At 43.3% G+C, this 15,543-nt stretch overlaps 1 protein-coding gene across 2 annotated transcripts; it reads left to right on the plus strand.

The window, feature by feature from the left end:
* prodh2 (proline dehydrogenase 2) lies at positions 1 to 15,077 on the plus strand. 2 transcript variants are annotated; one of them, XM_044014700.1, is made up of 11 exons: positions 1 to 216; positions 3,596 to 3,991; positions 5,310 to 5,500; positions 6,302 to 6,428; positions 8,830 to 8,901; positions 8,981 to 9,061; positions 9,148 to 9,291; positions 9,410 to 9,576; positions 10,343 to 10,453; positions 14,527 to 14,615; positions 14,825 to 15,077. In XM_044014700.1, exons 2-11 carry the CDS (start codon positions 3,758 to 3,760, stop codon positions 14,998 to 15,000), a joined length of 1,392 nt encoding a protein of 463 aa, XP_043870635.1. In that variant the 5' UTR covers positions 1 to 216; positions 3,596 to 3,757; the 3' UTR covers positions 15,001 to 15,077. The 2 variants fall into 2 exon arrangements, with proteins under 2 accessions (XP_043870635.1, XP_043870634.1); XM_044014699.1 differs by lacking the exon at positions 1 to 216 and adding an exon at positions 3,431 to 3,515.
* The last annotated feature ends 466 nt before the right edge of the window (positions 15,078 to 15,543 follow it).

Raw genomic sequence — 15,543 nt, forward strand, 5'->3', positions numbered from 1 at the left:
CCGTGGACATTTGTAGCCAAGGACGTCAGAGGGACGACAACAGAGAGAAGACCAAGGACGAAGAAATCAGTTTTATTGAGGAATAGGTTAACCCGTCACCTGAAGTAGATCTGAAGAAGAGGTGAAGAGTTGACATGGGAGTTTGACGAAGAAGAGGACGAACGCTGACGAGGAAAATGCTGAGTGTGGAGATGTTTCCCAGTTTGACTCTCAGAGGTGAGTGTGTGTGTGTGTGTGTGAGTGAGGTTCACACAATGAGCAAACACTAGGCAACAGACTCACACATATGCAGCATCTGCCTCGACCGGTTGGGGTGAAATGAAAAATGAGGGACAGAGGAGAGGAATTGTGGAATTTCACTCCAGAATTCAAGATTCAAAGTACTTTATTTGTCCCAGAGGAAGAATTTAAGGATTAAAGAAGAGACTAAATGACCTCTGTAGTTGGGCGTGGAGGCTGATGATTTGATGATTGGCCTGAGAATTCATGATATACAAGCATACAAGTCCGATATTGTGCATCCCTAGCTTTTAAAAGAAAAGAAAGCTACAACATTAAAAGTGTTTTTACCATACAACCACAAGGAATAGTAGATTTACAATTATTAATCAATCATTTCAACACATATTTTAGCTTCTATGATGACAAATGTTTGCAATAAAAAAAATTGTTTAATTATTCATAAAATTACACATAAGAATCACACATCTGAAAAGAAGGTCTACATGAAGGCTAACATGTTACAATAAGGTACACAAAAATACTTATTATTAATAATCCCATTTGTCTTTATTATTCTCTATTACTCTCAGAGCGGGAGGCTTCTGGCCATATGTTCCCTCCCACATGTGACGCTGCAGCCAAAGCCCTGCCCCCGACTTTTAATCCTTCCGTAACGACTTTGGTGCAGCAGAGTGAGCGATTTACAAACTAACCCTGACCTTCAGATAAAGCAGTCAACATATTACACTATAACATAAGTTATTGTATATTCTGTTGGATTGGCCTTTAAGCTACAGGGTGTAACTTTTAAATATAAATAAATATAGAAAAATGTGATGTGATGCATTTGACATCATGATTGACAGAGAGAAGGTAAAACAGCTTCACAAGCAGAGTCAGAGTTAACCACAGTCTCTGAAACACGAGAGGTGAAGTGAATGTTCAGGAATCAACCACAGCTCCCTGAAGTCAGATTCTGTCAGAATATGGACCGAGACTCGTCCTTTCAGAAAACACCCATTCACCTGAGGAGTAGAGACCCGCCTCTTTTTGCTGGTGTTATCATGAGCAGCCATGTTGTTACCCATGTAGGCAGGTGTTTCCTCTCAGAAACATCATTATTTATGAGAAAAAACACTATTAAGTGTTGCCCAAAGCCTGCCAAGTCAACAGGGGGCGATATAATCCTAACTGTAAAGTCTTGTTGGCCAATCAGAAGAGTCAACAAGTTTAAAGTCCAGTTAGCAATGCTAACACTAGCATAAGTTTGGCTACATACACCAAACTCTCCTCATGTTAACAAAGGTGATGACATTGCACACTGATGTCCACTGAGACCTACAGCAGGGGCCACACGGTGGAGTGGCTAGCACTGTTGCCTCACAAGAGAAAGACTGGGGTTTGTGACCTCATGTGTATGTGGCTCTTCTCCAGGTTCTCCAGTTTCCGGTCCAAACACATTTGGAATCAGGTTTATTTGACACTGACTTGAGAGTGAACGGTTGTACGTGTGTGTGTGTGTGTGTGTGTGTGTGTTTGACCCCCGTGACCCTCATGTGGAGGATAAAGCCGTTAACAATGAACGATTGAACCCACAATTAGTGAATGTATGACAGAAGAGAGTCCTTCACCTGTAGGTGGACTAGGCCTAAGACTAACCCAGCACTCCCTTGTTTTCCCTGAGACCCAGTTCATCACAGTCACCGCCCACCAGAACAACAAGGTAGCACAAGACCACCTGCTCACTTACATGTATAGTGAAGACGTGGTTGCCAGCAGGGACGCCAGGAAAGACTTTAATAGACAAAATAATCTACACCTACTGAAGTCTTAAGAATTAGAACCCTTTAGTTGGATTGACCCCAATGACACAATCACACCAAACAAGGCAGCAGTAGACCAGCAGCCCCCGTGTCCCACAATAGACTTCATGGATGTTCTCTGTGGACTTTGGTGCAAGAGAGTGAGTTGGTTCACAAACGTCCGTTTCCAGTCAGAAAAGGCTGTTTAATAATAATAGAGTAAAGTGGTCAGTGCCGACTACATCAACATCAACCTGAACTCACTCTTTAAAATAAGTCCACACAGCTGCGGCTCACGGAACAGCAGCAGCATATGTTTCTCTATCGAGCCTGTGTTTAATGAAGCACTTCATTCATGTTTACAGATTATGGATTGTACCGGATTGTACTTCCGTCCTACCCTCTGCGACTATGTCAGGACTCGTCGCTCTCCATGCCTTTCAGGCATTTGTACAGACAACACGGCCACGCCCACCCTCAGGGGTCCTACCTGGACATGGGCACAAGACCAGTGTTGTAATGTTACTGCAGCCTTATAGTGCTTTTAACTATATGTGTAGCATTAGTTCCAGTAGCCCAGTGTACTGTGTGTGTGTGTGTGTGTGTGTGTGTGTAAATAGTTGTTGAATCAAATATCCATTCCAGTGTGGAAAATAAAAAAATGCCTTCTCCACACTTTTGTCGTTGAATTATTTTTAGTTTTAGTCACTTTATTAGGTACAAAGGACACCTAACAATATCTGCTCCTCCTGACTTCCTGCTGCCTTTGTGTCGTCCTCTCCTTTCCTGACCATCCTCTGTAAACACTAGCATGGTTGTGTGTCCCGGTAGATCAGCAGTTCCTGAAATACTCAGATGACGACCGCGCCACGTTCATATTCTTTTCAATCAAACAAAAATCAGTCACAAAGGAAATGTGCCACTTGGAGTTCTTCTTTCAAGAGTACAAATGGTGTTTTTGTGCCACCAAACCTTCATCGTCTCCAGTCATTTTAGAAAGACATCGCTGCAGACTGGATTCACCCCCTCTTCATAATGAGTGACACTATATTCACGCTGAAAAGTGCTAACATATCCAACTAAAAACACACTTGGTTCCTCAGTCCCTGCATAGAAACTAGAGCTGAAACAACGATTTTTCATGATTAAAACAAGATTTCCGATGACTATTTTCTTCATTTCTTTGCTCTGGATAACAAAGGATTTTTGAAAGTAGCAGCGTTTTCTATGGGTTAGGGTTCGGGTTAACCCAAGCTGGAGTTTCTTAACAGTGATCTCAGACATAAACTCTGACTGTTTAACGACACACTTCAGATTAACACGAGCTTCTGCCGCCAGTTGGATTCATGTCCAGCTGAGGGAACGCTCGCTGCTAAGGGTCAACTTCATGTTGACTCGATTTTTCAAAGAGTCACTGATTAACCAGTGAGGTGAGAGATGATAACTTTGTTTTTTCAGCTCGGCCACTTGTCAACAGAAGTGTGACGGGAGGTGAAGTCTGCTCTTTCTTTGATGATTCTACTTTTCCAAAATGTTATTTATTTTGCTCATTTATTCTCCTTTTCCAACAGGTTCTGACATAAGGAGGATCATCACTTGTGTCAGGGCTGTCATTCAGACTCCGACGCTCTGGATTATTGATTTTCAGTTGAACCCACATGTTAGGGACTCACGTTGGGGAAGAATCTTAGAAGCACTTTAAATCCTCCACTCTCCATCTGCAACAACTAAATATGATGATGGCGTGCGTCGGTTTGCGGCCCTCGTTCCCTCAGCTTATGCTGCTGAGGACGACTGGCACTGCGGCCTCCAGGTCGGCCGCTGCCAGGCAGCCCGACCTTCTCCCAGCGACTCTGGACTTCACTGATCCGAGCGCCTTCAAGGTGAAGAGCTGGACTGAGCTGCTCCGAGCTCTGGCCGTCTTCCGCTTCTGCTCCTTCCCTGTCCTGGTGAACAACAGTGCCAAGGTGAGGAGAAGCTTTAAAATCACTTCACTTCATGCTGTTATAAAGGTATTAATGAAGTTATTCATTCATATATCACTAAGGGTGTATAAAGCTACTGTTCGTGACAGTTACAAATCAAACTTTATTGACATTGCACTTTTCATACAAGGCAATGTAACTCAAAGTGCTTCACAGGATACAAACACTGAGAGGGGAGGAAGAGAAGTGAAGAAGTGAGGAAGAGAAGGGAGGAAGAGAAGGGAGGAAGAGAAGGGAGGAAGAGAAGAGGAGGAAGAGAAGTGAGGAGAGAGGGAAGAGAAGGGAGGAAGAGAGTGAGAAGAGAGGGAGAGAGGAGAAGGAAAGGAAGGAGGAAGAGGGAAGAAGTGAGAAGGAAGGAGAAGAGAAGGGAGGAAGAGGAAGAGAAGTGAAGAAGGAGGAAGAGAAGTGAGGAGAGAGAAGGGAGGAAGAGAAGTGAAGAGAGTGGGGAAGAGAAGTGGGAAGGAGGAAGTGAGAAGAGAAGGGAAGAGAAGAGGAAGAGAAGTGAAGAAGGAGGAAGAGAAGGAGAGAAGGAGGAAGGAGGGAGAAGAGAAGGGAGGAAGAGAGGGAGGAAGAGAAGGAGGAAGAGAAGGAGGAAGAGAAGGAGGAAGGAGGAAGAGAAGGGAGGAAGGAGAAAGAGAAGGAAGAGAAGTGAGGAAAGAAGGGAGGAAGAGTAGGGAGGAGAGGAAGGGTGAGAGAAGAAGTGAGGAAGAGAGGGAGGAAGGAAGAGAAGGGAGGAAGAGAAGTGAGGAAGAGAGGAAGAGAAGGAAGGAGGGAAGAGAAGAGGAGAGAAGGGAGGGAGAAGGAAGAGAAGTGAGGAAGAGAAGGAGGAAGAGAAGGGGAGGAAGAGAAGTGAGGAAGAGAAGGGAGGAAGAGAAGTGAGGAAGAGAAGGGAGGAAGAGAAGTGAGGAAGAGAAGGGAGGAAGAGAAGAGGAGGAAGAAGGAGGAAGAGAAGTGAGGAAGAGAAGGGAGGAGAAGAGAAGGAAGAGGAAGAGAGGGGAAGAGGGAGGAAGAGAAGGAGGAAGAGAAGTGAGGAAGAGAAGGGAGGAAGAGAAGAGGAGAGAAGGGAGGGAAGAGAAGTGAGGAAGAGAAGTGACTCACAAACAGCTGTGAGGAAAATCACTGAAAACAAGGAAAGAAAATGAGAAACATAAATGTTAACAGATAAAATGAAATGAGTTTCTAAAAGAATCCATTTATATGTAACATCACTAAACAATCATGACTTAAGTCTTTGATATTTCTTGATAAATGTCTCTCCCCACACACACACACACACACACACACACGTGTCTCCCGTCAGCTGTTGTCTTTGGCGCGCGCTCTCGTGGGCGGCAGGGGCGTGTCCCTGCTCATGCGTCCCACTGTGTACGCTCAGTTTGTGGCTGGAGAGAACGAGGAGGAGATTTCTGAGTGTCTGGAGAAGATGAAGCTGCTGCGACTGAGGCCAATGCTGGCTGTGCCCATCGAGGAGGATCAGGGACAAAGCATTGGGTCTGTCAAGTCTTTTTCTTTTCTCTTAAAACAAATGACTTTCAGATGACGTGTGAAAAAAACACATCTGTGACGTTAAGACTTAAGAAAACAGGGATCGTCTTGTATAAAGTACCTTATTATTATTAGTATTACTGCTGGAAACTACAACTAAATATGAAGGAACTTTGTGTACATTTATATCCAATTACGATGATTCTTGAGAAAACATTTCTTTTGATTCTATTAGACATAGTAATAAAATGACTTCATTTACCTCACGAGTAAAGTGTATAATATATGGAGGACCAAAAGGGACAAAATTAGATAAATAAATACACCATTAAATCATTCATTAAATGACACATTTCATTATTTAATGACACATTTAATGGTGTATTTATTTATTTAATTGTGTCCCTTTTGGTCCTCCATAATAATACACCAAATTCTATGAAATAATTACACGCTAAATTAAACTGAATAAAAAGTCAAAGTACATTTTATTGCATTGATTCATCGCAGTGGAAGGACGTTTAGGCTCAATAAGAAAACTAGTTTATTTTATGTGATATCGCACAATTCATATACAGCAGCACTCTTTAAATGCGCTTCATTACAATAAATAACATTTGATTATAACTTTAAGCTACAGAACCTTCAACATCTTCATTCTCTTCATCATTAGGAGCATGTGTCATCACACCTAATTTAACGAGGTCATTGTGGGTTTTTACAGGAAACACGTGACTGTTACTTCACGTCTGCCTCTTTATCGCAAAGTAAAGGACATGCTTCTCACTTCCTGTTCATCACCTGCAGGGAGAAGCGGTATGAAGACAACATGGCCGCCATGCTGGAGTGTGTGCGTATGTCACACAGCAACTCCTGGAGCACAGAGCCCATGATGCAGCTGAAGGTCACAGCTCTGATCAGCGCCGACCTGTGTGTAAGCTCATCATGTTTTCACTTACCTTTCACCCCCTAACCCTCTTTTCTAGGGGTCTTTTAGGGCAATTACAGTCACTCTATGTGAATTATCTTGGTCTCAGAATAAAGTGTCACTGTAGATCCCACTGTGCCAGAGTAAATGCAGATGGGAGCCACAATAAATGAAGAAATATGGCATTTTAAAATCAATATCACCTTTAAAAATGTGCATTAGGAGGTTGAAAACTCATGGAAGTCATGTAACAACATTAGCTCTGCAACGTTTGGCACCATCTATGCCATTTAAGATGGGTAAAAAAATGATTAAGCCCATTTAATTTTTTAATAAAAACTTGTTTTGAATTAAAAAAAATATATTTTTTTAAATTTGTATGCATTCTCTGAGCCTCGGCCTGTTCAAGGCCGTAGCTCCGCCTGTGATTGGCCAATCTGGGTGATTGACAGCTCATTTTAATCCTCTAAACCAGGGGTGTCAAACTCATTTTTGTTCAGGGGCCACATACAGCACAATTTGATCTCAAGGGGGCCGGACCAGTAAAAATAGTAAAATAATAGCATAATAACCTATGAACAACAAGAACTCTTTTGTTTTTTCTCCTTTGTTTTACATTTAATGAAGGATCATTTTACAAAACATGAAATTTCTTGAGAAATATAAGTGCAATTTCACCAATATCATGCCTAAATTTACTATTTACACAGCACACTGGATCTATAAAGGCACAAACATTTAGTCACGGGTATCTGGAGCATTTGACATTACGTTTAGATTAGTGTGAAATTTGAACAAATTCATCCTGTGGGCCGGATTGGACCCTCTGGCGGGCCGGTTCTGGCCCCCGGGCCGTATGTTTGACACCCCTGCTCTAAACCAATAGAATCAGGCCGCGGTCTCCGCATGTACGCACCTCCCTGCGTTCGCACGTCACAAGGACACGAATGCGCATGACGTAGTTTGACGGACATTCGCCCTTCTCCAATCAAAACAAGCTAACGGCCGCCTGGAACAGGCCCCAAAGCATGCTGGGAAGTCTGAGCTTTCTGTGCATATGCTGCATGTCAAGATTGGTCAAAGGTCAACGTGCCTCAGATAAGTGTGGGTCACAGTGAGTGTGGCTGCCCCCGGACGTTCTAAACTGAGCCCAGTGTAGTCCTAGTACCAAACCCAGGCCCGGGTACATAAAAACTAAGAGGTACAGAGTAACAGTACAAGTATCTCACCAGAAAACGACGTTAATGGCAATATTACCAATATATTGTAGCAATATTTCCTGTACTTGAGTATGAAATATAATAATGTATGAATCAATACCTTAATGAACATCAACATAATCATGAAATGTTAATGAATTCAGTAGTTAGTCAAATGCTTTACTAACGTTAACGACTGTACTCTTGCTGTAAAGTGTTACCAATAAAGGTTTGTCGATAATGTAGGAAACGTAGAGAAGTAAACGTTAGAGTTGTTAAGTAAAAATACTCAAGTGTTATCATCGTGTTATCAGTGGTATGTGGAGCCTGAGAACCCTGACACATGTGCGACTTCTGGACCTGAAGCAGCTGGAGTTCAAATACATGCTAACAAAGATAACAACGTTCACACTGGCAACAGCTGCTGCTGCTGTTGCTGCTGCTGCTGGTTTAACTGCTGCTGCTGCTGCTGCTGCTGCTGCTGGTGGCTGGCTGCTGCTGCTGCTGCTGGTTTAACTGCTGCTGCTGCTGCTGCTGCTGCTGCTTAACTGCTGCTGCTGGTTTAACTGCTGCTGCTGCTGCTGCTGGTTTAACTGCTGCTGCTGGTTTAACTGCTGCTGCTTGCTGCTGCTGCTGCTGCTGGTTTAACTGCTGCTGCTGGTTTAACTGCTGCTGCTGCTGCTGGTTTGCTGCTGCTGGCTGCTGCTGCTGCCTTAACTGCTGCTGCTGCTGGTTTAACTGCTGCTGCTGGTTTAACTGCTGCTGCTGGTTTAACTGCTGCTGCTGCTGCTGCTGCTGGTTTAACTGCTGCTGCTGGTTTAACTGCTGCTGCTGCTGCTGGTTTAACTGCTGCTGTTGGTCTAACTGCTGCTACAGGTTTAACTGCTGCTGCTACAGGTTTAACTGCTGCTGCTGCTGCTGCTGCTACAGGTTTAACTGCTGCTGTTGGTCTAACTGCTGCTGCTGCTGCTGCTACAGGTTTAACTGCTGCTGCTGTAGATTTAACTGCCGCTGCTGCTGCTGCTGCAGGTTTAACTGCTGCTGCTGCTGTAGATTTAACTGCCGCTGCTGGTTTAACTGCTGCTGTTGCTGCCGCAGGTTTAACTGCTGCTGCTGCTGCTGCTACAGGTTTAACTGCTGCTGCTGCCGCAGGTTTAACTGCTGCTGGAAACTCTTACTGATTCAGAGTCTGTGCTTCTTGTATGAAGGTGAAGCTCACAGCCATCAACGCACAGCAACCGTACGACCTGAGTCAGGTGGTGAGAGCTATGGATGGAGAGGTACGTCCTCGTCCACGTCCACGTCCACTGTTTATCTTGTCTCTGACCTCACCTGTGACTGTCATGGTTTGTCTTTCAGATGATCAGCTTCCCTGGTTTAAACGACAGTGAACTCGCTCACTTCCTTTGTGGTTTGCGGAGACTCAACAAAATAGCCGAGGTGCTGCACACCCGAGGGCTGATGGGAAAAACTGATTAAAAAAAAAACAACCCAAGAGTTATAATTTTGTCACCTTCCTCTTTTAGGCTAGTGTAAACAAAGTCCGAGTCCTGGTGGATGCAGAGTATACCTACATGAACCCCGCCCTCTCTCTTGTCACCATGGCGATGATGAAGAAGTATAACAAAGAGAGCGCCTGGATTTGGAACACGTATCAGTGTTACCTGAAGGCAAATATCTACATTCTAGTATAAGAAGTCACAAACACATACAGCTGTGGACATTTTGTGGACAGAAACATGTCCACAGTAGCATGTGTACGGCTGATTTACTGTGTGTGTCTTTCAGGAGTCCAGCAGCCTCCTGTTAGACGCTCTGCGTCTGTCTCAGGAGGACGATTTCTGTCTGGGAGTGAAGCTGGTACGAGGAGCTTACATGGACAAAGAGAGGGCACTAGCAGAGACACAAGGTCGACCTGACCCCGTCCATCAGTGCTGGGAGGACACCAATGACAGGTGGACACAAACAAGACATAATCTGTCGCTAATGCCAATTTTTAATCTGGTTTGAGAACACATTTAAGGATCAGTAAGAATCTGCTGGTGAGACTCCGCCGCTCATTTCCCAAGCATGTCAGGGAACTATGGTGGCCTACATATACCAGATAGCATGTTGTCAAGACACAAAACATTCTTCTATTGGCTTCCTCCTTTAGGGATTTCATCTTCTCTTGTGTGTCCTCACGTCCTCCTTCTCTGTGGACTTCCTCTTGTCCTCCACCAAACCATCTCAACCATGACTCTCTTACTTACTGAGCTTGCAGTACAAGCACGTGTTATACAAAATATACAAGACATAAAACTAGAGTTTGGAAAATATTTACTGACACAGATTTAGTGAGAAGTATTAGTTTCCCATAGACTTCATTCAGTTCTTTGTGTGACAGCTGAGTGGTCGCACACACACACACACACAACACCACTTCAGGAGAACCCACAACCAATGTGCTACTTTGGGGACATGATGATGTCATAAAAATGTCATGATCTTACAGAGGAAGTTCAAACCTGAAGGTTTGGCCCATTCTTATGATTCAAGATTCAAGATTTCTTTCTTGTCATACCAACACACATTAGACATGAGGTCAGAACGAAAATCAGTCTCTCCAGAACCCGGTGGGCCCAGCAACCGGGTCTATGATGAATGATCTATGATGAAAACACACCTGGATATTAACCCTCACGTCTGTGCCAGTTCATGTGTTCACCTGTGTTTACACAGTTACAACACTTCTCTGGACGTCCTGCTCAAAGCCGCATCCCAGCAGCCGCAGCGCTACAGGATCATCGTTGCCTCTCACAACGAGGAGTCAGTGAGACGAGCGGCCACAAGGTCAGACAACAAGAACCAACCATGTTCTGTCGAAATCACAGCAACGATAGTAGATTTGATCACGTGTTGCCATAAAAGCACTCAGGTTGATTGAAAATACTATTTTAAGTGAGATAGTGTGTAGTTCACCAATATACAGTCCTTGAGATTTATTTTGTTGTGCCATAAAGGGCGACACTGCATCATGCTAGTTATTCCAGGACCTTGTCATTGAGTCATTTCGGTGCATGATGGAGTTTAAAGCAGATTATTGTACAAATCTGGACACACGTCAAAGGTAGAGTACTTACTATCTACAGTATGCTGTGTTCCATTTACATTGGAACTGGGAGTGAGGTCATTCGCCACATTCCAGTTGAGAAACCGTTCTTGAATGATGGGGTTGGTGAGGTCGCTCCAAATCCAAATCCAAATTCAGTTTAGCCGGTGGAACTTTTGGTCTTGCTGTAACTCGGACTCATTTTAGTGACGTACCACAACAAAATCTACACTGGTGACAACTATTGGATAATATCTCATGTCTCAGTCCTTAGCTCTCTGTGTTGTCAGGGGACAGCATGAAACCTAATAAACTGAAGGGACACATGGAGGCCATTCATGAGTTATGTTGGTAAGCCGAGTTTTCCAAGAGGAAACTTTATGAATTCAGAAATCAGGAAAGTGGTTTAAAACAAACAAAGTGGGCGGTGTTTAGCTCACTTGGTAGCGCTGCCACCACAGGCTACAGTCCTCACTGCAGGCGGCCCCAGTTCAAATCCTGCATCGGGCAGCCCTTCCCTGCTTTCCTGCATGTCATTCCCCTTCTCTGCCTCCCCATTTCCTGTCTCTCTCTCCTTTGTCCTGTCAATTAAAGGCAAATGCTCCAAAAATATAAAAAAACAAAGCACAGCTAGCATCCTACAAGGCTCATACAAGACATCACACGCGATCACAGAGGAGCTCACACCGTCTGCAGCGCGAAATGCATTTGTTGTTTAAAAGAAATTATGTTGTATCCAACTGGGACCATGAGAAATTCATAGAAAAAAAGTTATCTCGTCTATACCTGACGCAGCCTAATATTTGGTGGAGACCTAAACCTGGACCGTTCCAGCCCAAAGTCAAAAATTCCCTCCAAAATGGCCAAAACATTGTCATCGTTCATGAACCAAATTGGATGTTTAGACCCATGGCGCTTTCATGTCCCTCATAGCAAAGTATTCTCCTTTTTCTCACATGTCCACCATTCGCATAGCAGAATAGATTATTTTTTTTATTACTCCCCTTTGTTAAAAACATAGAATATTCCACCATAGTAGAATGGAACGTTGCAAAGCGACAGGGCCCTGGGCCCCGATGGTTATCCAATTGAGTTTTATAAAAACATTTCTACCAAATTAACACTGCTTATTATGGAAATGTTTAATGACTTGTTGGGTACAGGGGCCTTGTACTTATACACTTATACCGAAGCCAGGGAAGGACAGAACACAGTGTGGGTCATATCGTCCCATCTCCTTGTTAAATAGTGATATTAAAATTCTAGCTAAAGCACTTGCTTGGCGTTTAGAATCTGTTACAGATGAGGTGATCTCCCCGGATCAAACATAAAGGTTTTATGTCTGGTCGTCACTCCTTCTGTAATAATCGGAACCTTCTTAATGTCATATACTCTCCTGCATCCGGGGAGGTACCTGGAGTAGTTATCTCCCTGGATGCTGAGAAGGCCTTTGACAGAGTGGAGTGGGAATATTTGTTTGAATGTCTGCAAGCCTTTGGTTTTGGACCCATTTTTATTGCATGGATCAAACTCCTATACGCATCGCCAAAGGCTCAGTGGTCACGAACGGGAAGCGATCCAGTTTTTTTTCATTATCAAGAGGGAGTCTTCAGGGATGCCCAGTAAGTCCCACTAAGTCCGCTTTGTTTGCATTTGCCATTGAGCCTCTGTCTATCATGTTAAAATCGTCCCCTATGATAAAAGGAATTTCTAGATGAGGGCGGGAACACAAAGTGGCTCTATACGCCGACGACTTACTGCGGTATGTGTCTGACCCGGCGCTGTGTGTTCCCCACATAGTTCAGCTGTTGCGTAGATTTGGTATCTTTTCGGGATACAAGACTAACCTTATGAAAAGCGAGTGCTTCCCAGTGAACAATCTAGCTCAAGTCACCTGCCATTCCATCTAAAACTGGCTTCAGATATCTAGGAATCAATATTACTCGGTCTTTCTCTAAATTATACAAAGAGAACTTCACACCCCTCAGTGATAAGCTAAAATTTGACTTACAGAATTGGAGGTCCATTAATCTCTCACTGGCTGGAAAGATCAACTGTATTAAGATGAACGTGTTGCCCAGATTCCTCTAACTTTTCCAATGTCTCCCTATATTCCTCCCCAAATCGTTTTTTCTGTCCATTGATAGATATAAATCATCGTTCATTTGGGGGGGCCAAAGCCCCTAGACTACAAAAAAAGCTTTTGCAGCGACATCGATCCCAGAGTGGTTTGGGTTTGCCAAATTTGCTTCACTATCACAGGGCAGCTAATATTCAGAAAATCATATACTGGTTTCAAAGCTGTCGTGGTGCGAAATTGAAAATGAGGCGAGCATTTTGACATTCCTCCCCGCTTTGGTTGCTTCGAGTCTCCCTCTTTCGACTTCTCTCTATACTTCTAACCCTGTTGCGGAATTCCGGAACCACTTCAGTTTACCAGATTTCTCTTGTCTGGGCCCCATCTGTGACAACCATCTTTTTGTCCCGCCTAGATTAGACAAAGACTTGGCCTTTATAAATTTAAAGATCTCTACAGCGAGGGCGTCTTTGCTGCCTTTAGGGTTAGAGTCGTTTCCGATATTTCCAGGTCCGACATTTTATACAAAATATAGATTCAAATTTTCCCAATGCACCTCAACCTACTTCGATGGATGACATCCTCCAAATTCCCCCTAATCTAAAAGGTTTCATTTCGAGAATTTGTTCCAACATATCGTCTCTTGGAGATTATTAAAATTAAGGTGAAATGGGAGGAGGAGCTGGGAATGTAATAGAGGATTCCTGGTCCAAGGCCCTGAAGAAAGTCAATGGTACCACTTCATGTGCTAGGCTAGGTGTTATTCAATTCAAAGTCTTGCATCGTACCCACTTCTCTAAGTCTAGGCTGGCCAGAATCTATCCCGGGATGGATGAGAATTGTAGCAGATGTCATGTTGCTTCGGCAACATTAACACACATGCTCTGGTCATGTCCTTCCCTCTCGGACTATAGTTTTATCTCACAAGCACTATCTTTAAATGTGCAAGCTCACTATAACTCTCTCCACAACATGAGACACCGGTCGTTCTTTGAAACGGGCGTTTATTGCTTCTTCTCTCCATCTTATTCACGCCGTGAGAACTGTATATATGGACATAGTACAAGGACATAGTACATTAGCGGCACATGGAGCATGTAAAATGAAACAAATAAAACAATATTTTAAAAGTTAGACAAATACCTCATTGGCTGCTTGCTGTGAAAAGAGGTTCTTAAAGTCCATAAAGTGTCTGCCTTTACCTCCAGACTGAATTCATTAATAAAGTGCATCTCTTGCCACATGCACACCTTGCAATGTATGCGGTCCTTCCGATTACTCTGTATTAGAGCAACAACTGGGAAAACATTAGTTCCGGGCATGAGATGAACAGCATTCCCAATTAACAAATTATTTTATCTATCCATCTATTACAGGAGATCAATTTTACATTTATCATCATCAAATTCATTATTTATTTATTAACTTATCTAAATGATGATGTAACTTATTAACACTTACACTAACGCCTATTCTGCCATCTTCGGAAAAGTGCCATGGATGAGCGACCTAATGCTTCATTTGAGTCTTGAAAAGATAAAATATACATTCAGGGGGTCGTAGGACCTGTTTTACTCCGCCTGGAACTCAGAAAACCATTTATTAAAAAAATATGTTGTTAGTTATAATTGCACATTGCATGTTTTTATTTTATTGAAAGAAAAGTGAAACAATTTTGTGAGAGGCGGGGGCGGGGCTAACCGCTGTATTCAGGTAACTTTTGTGTGTCATGTTCAGGATGCAAGAGCTCGGGATAGAAAGAGACGGAGGGTGCGTGTGTTTCGGTCAGCTGCTGGGCATGTGTGATCACGTCTCCCTCACACTCGGTGAGTTCCCCCTCTGCTGTGATCGCTGACATCATATCAATGAACTCAGTCATATTCCCACTGTGCTATGATTGAATGAATGACTCTCTAACACTTGGATCCTTCTCACACGATTGTGTTCAGTTGTTCCTTCACCTTCAGTTTTCTTGAAGTCTTTATTCCTGGTCATGCAGTCACTTCTCTCTGTGTGTGTGTTCTCATCTCTCCAGCTAAGGAAGGTTATGCCGTATACAAGTCGGTGCCGTACGGCTCAGTGGAAGACACTCTGCCCTACTTGGTGCGTCGGGCTCAGGAGAATCGCACCGTGCTGCAGGGAATCCGGAAAGAGCGAGACCTTATGAGACAGGAACTGAAGAGGAGATTGAGACTGAAGAGGCACACTTAATTCTCACACGGATTATAATCCCGATGAGGATTATATGGAGAAGATGAGACTGTTAAGTGATGAAAAAAGTAGTTCAATTCAAAAAAAAAAGATGAAACCTGCAACAGGTGGAATACTGATTTTAATGACTTCAACTAAGCTTAGGACAATGAAGTGCAACATTCTACTTCTCACAAGCTGTAGAAAGCAAGACACACGTTTATCTAACGTAGACATACATGTATATGCTGACTTACCCTGCTGAGGAGCAGCAGTACATACTGTAAATAATTCAAAAGAAGAGTCATTATTTCAAAATGCATTGTTACTTGTGAGTTAAAAAGTAACAGGAGAATGTGATAGTGTTAGATGTTTAAACAGGAATACATCAGCAGCACGTTCTTTTCATCTGTACTGTATTAATATAGAGAAAATATTTCTGCATCTTTAAATCCTGAAAAAAAAAAGGAAAAATGCCACTTGACTCTTTATTAAAACACAAACATTTCCAGCTCAGTCATTGCCTTGGTTCTGGTTTCTGTAGCCTCCTCTCTGGTTGCCTGA

Source organism: Solea senegalensis, linkage group LG18 (genome assembly GCF_019176455.1).
Source record: "Solea senegalensis isolate Sse05_10M linkage group LG18, IFAPA_SoseM_1, whole genome shotgun sequence".
Taxonomy (NCBI): Eukaryota; Metazoa; Chordata; class Actinopteri; order Pleuronectiformes; family Soleidae; genus Solea; species Solea senegalensis.

What these genes read in the sequence shown, in the direction of transcription:
- prodh2 (XM_044014700.1), top strand. Translation starts at nt 3,758, where the DNA reads ATGATGATGGCGTGCGTCGGTTTGCGGCCCTCGTTCCCTCAGCTTATG. An exon ending in GATCAGGGACAAAGCATTGG is followed by an intron (nt 5,501 to 6,301) that starts GTCTGTCAAGTC and finishes CATCACCTGCAG; the next exon opens with GGAGAAGCGGTATGAAGACA. An exon ending in TGAGAGCTATGGATGGAGAG is followed by an intron (nt 8,902 to 8,980) that starts GTACGTCCTCGT and finishes TTTGTCTTTCAG; the next exon opens with ATGATCAGCTTCCCTGGTTT.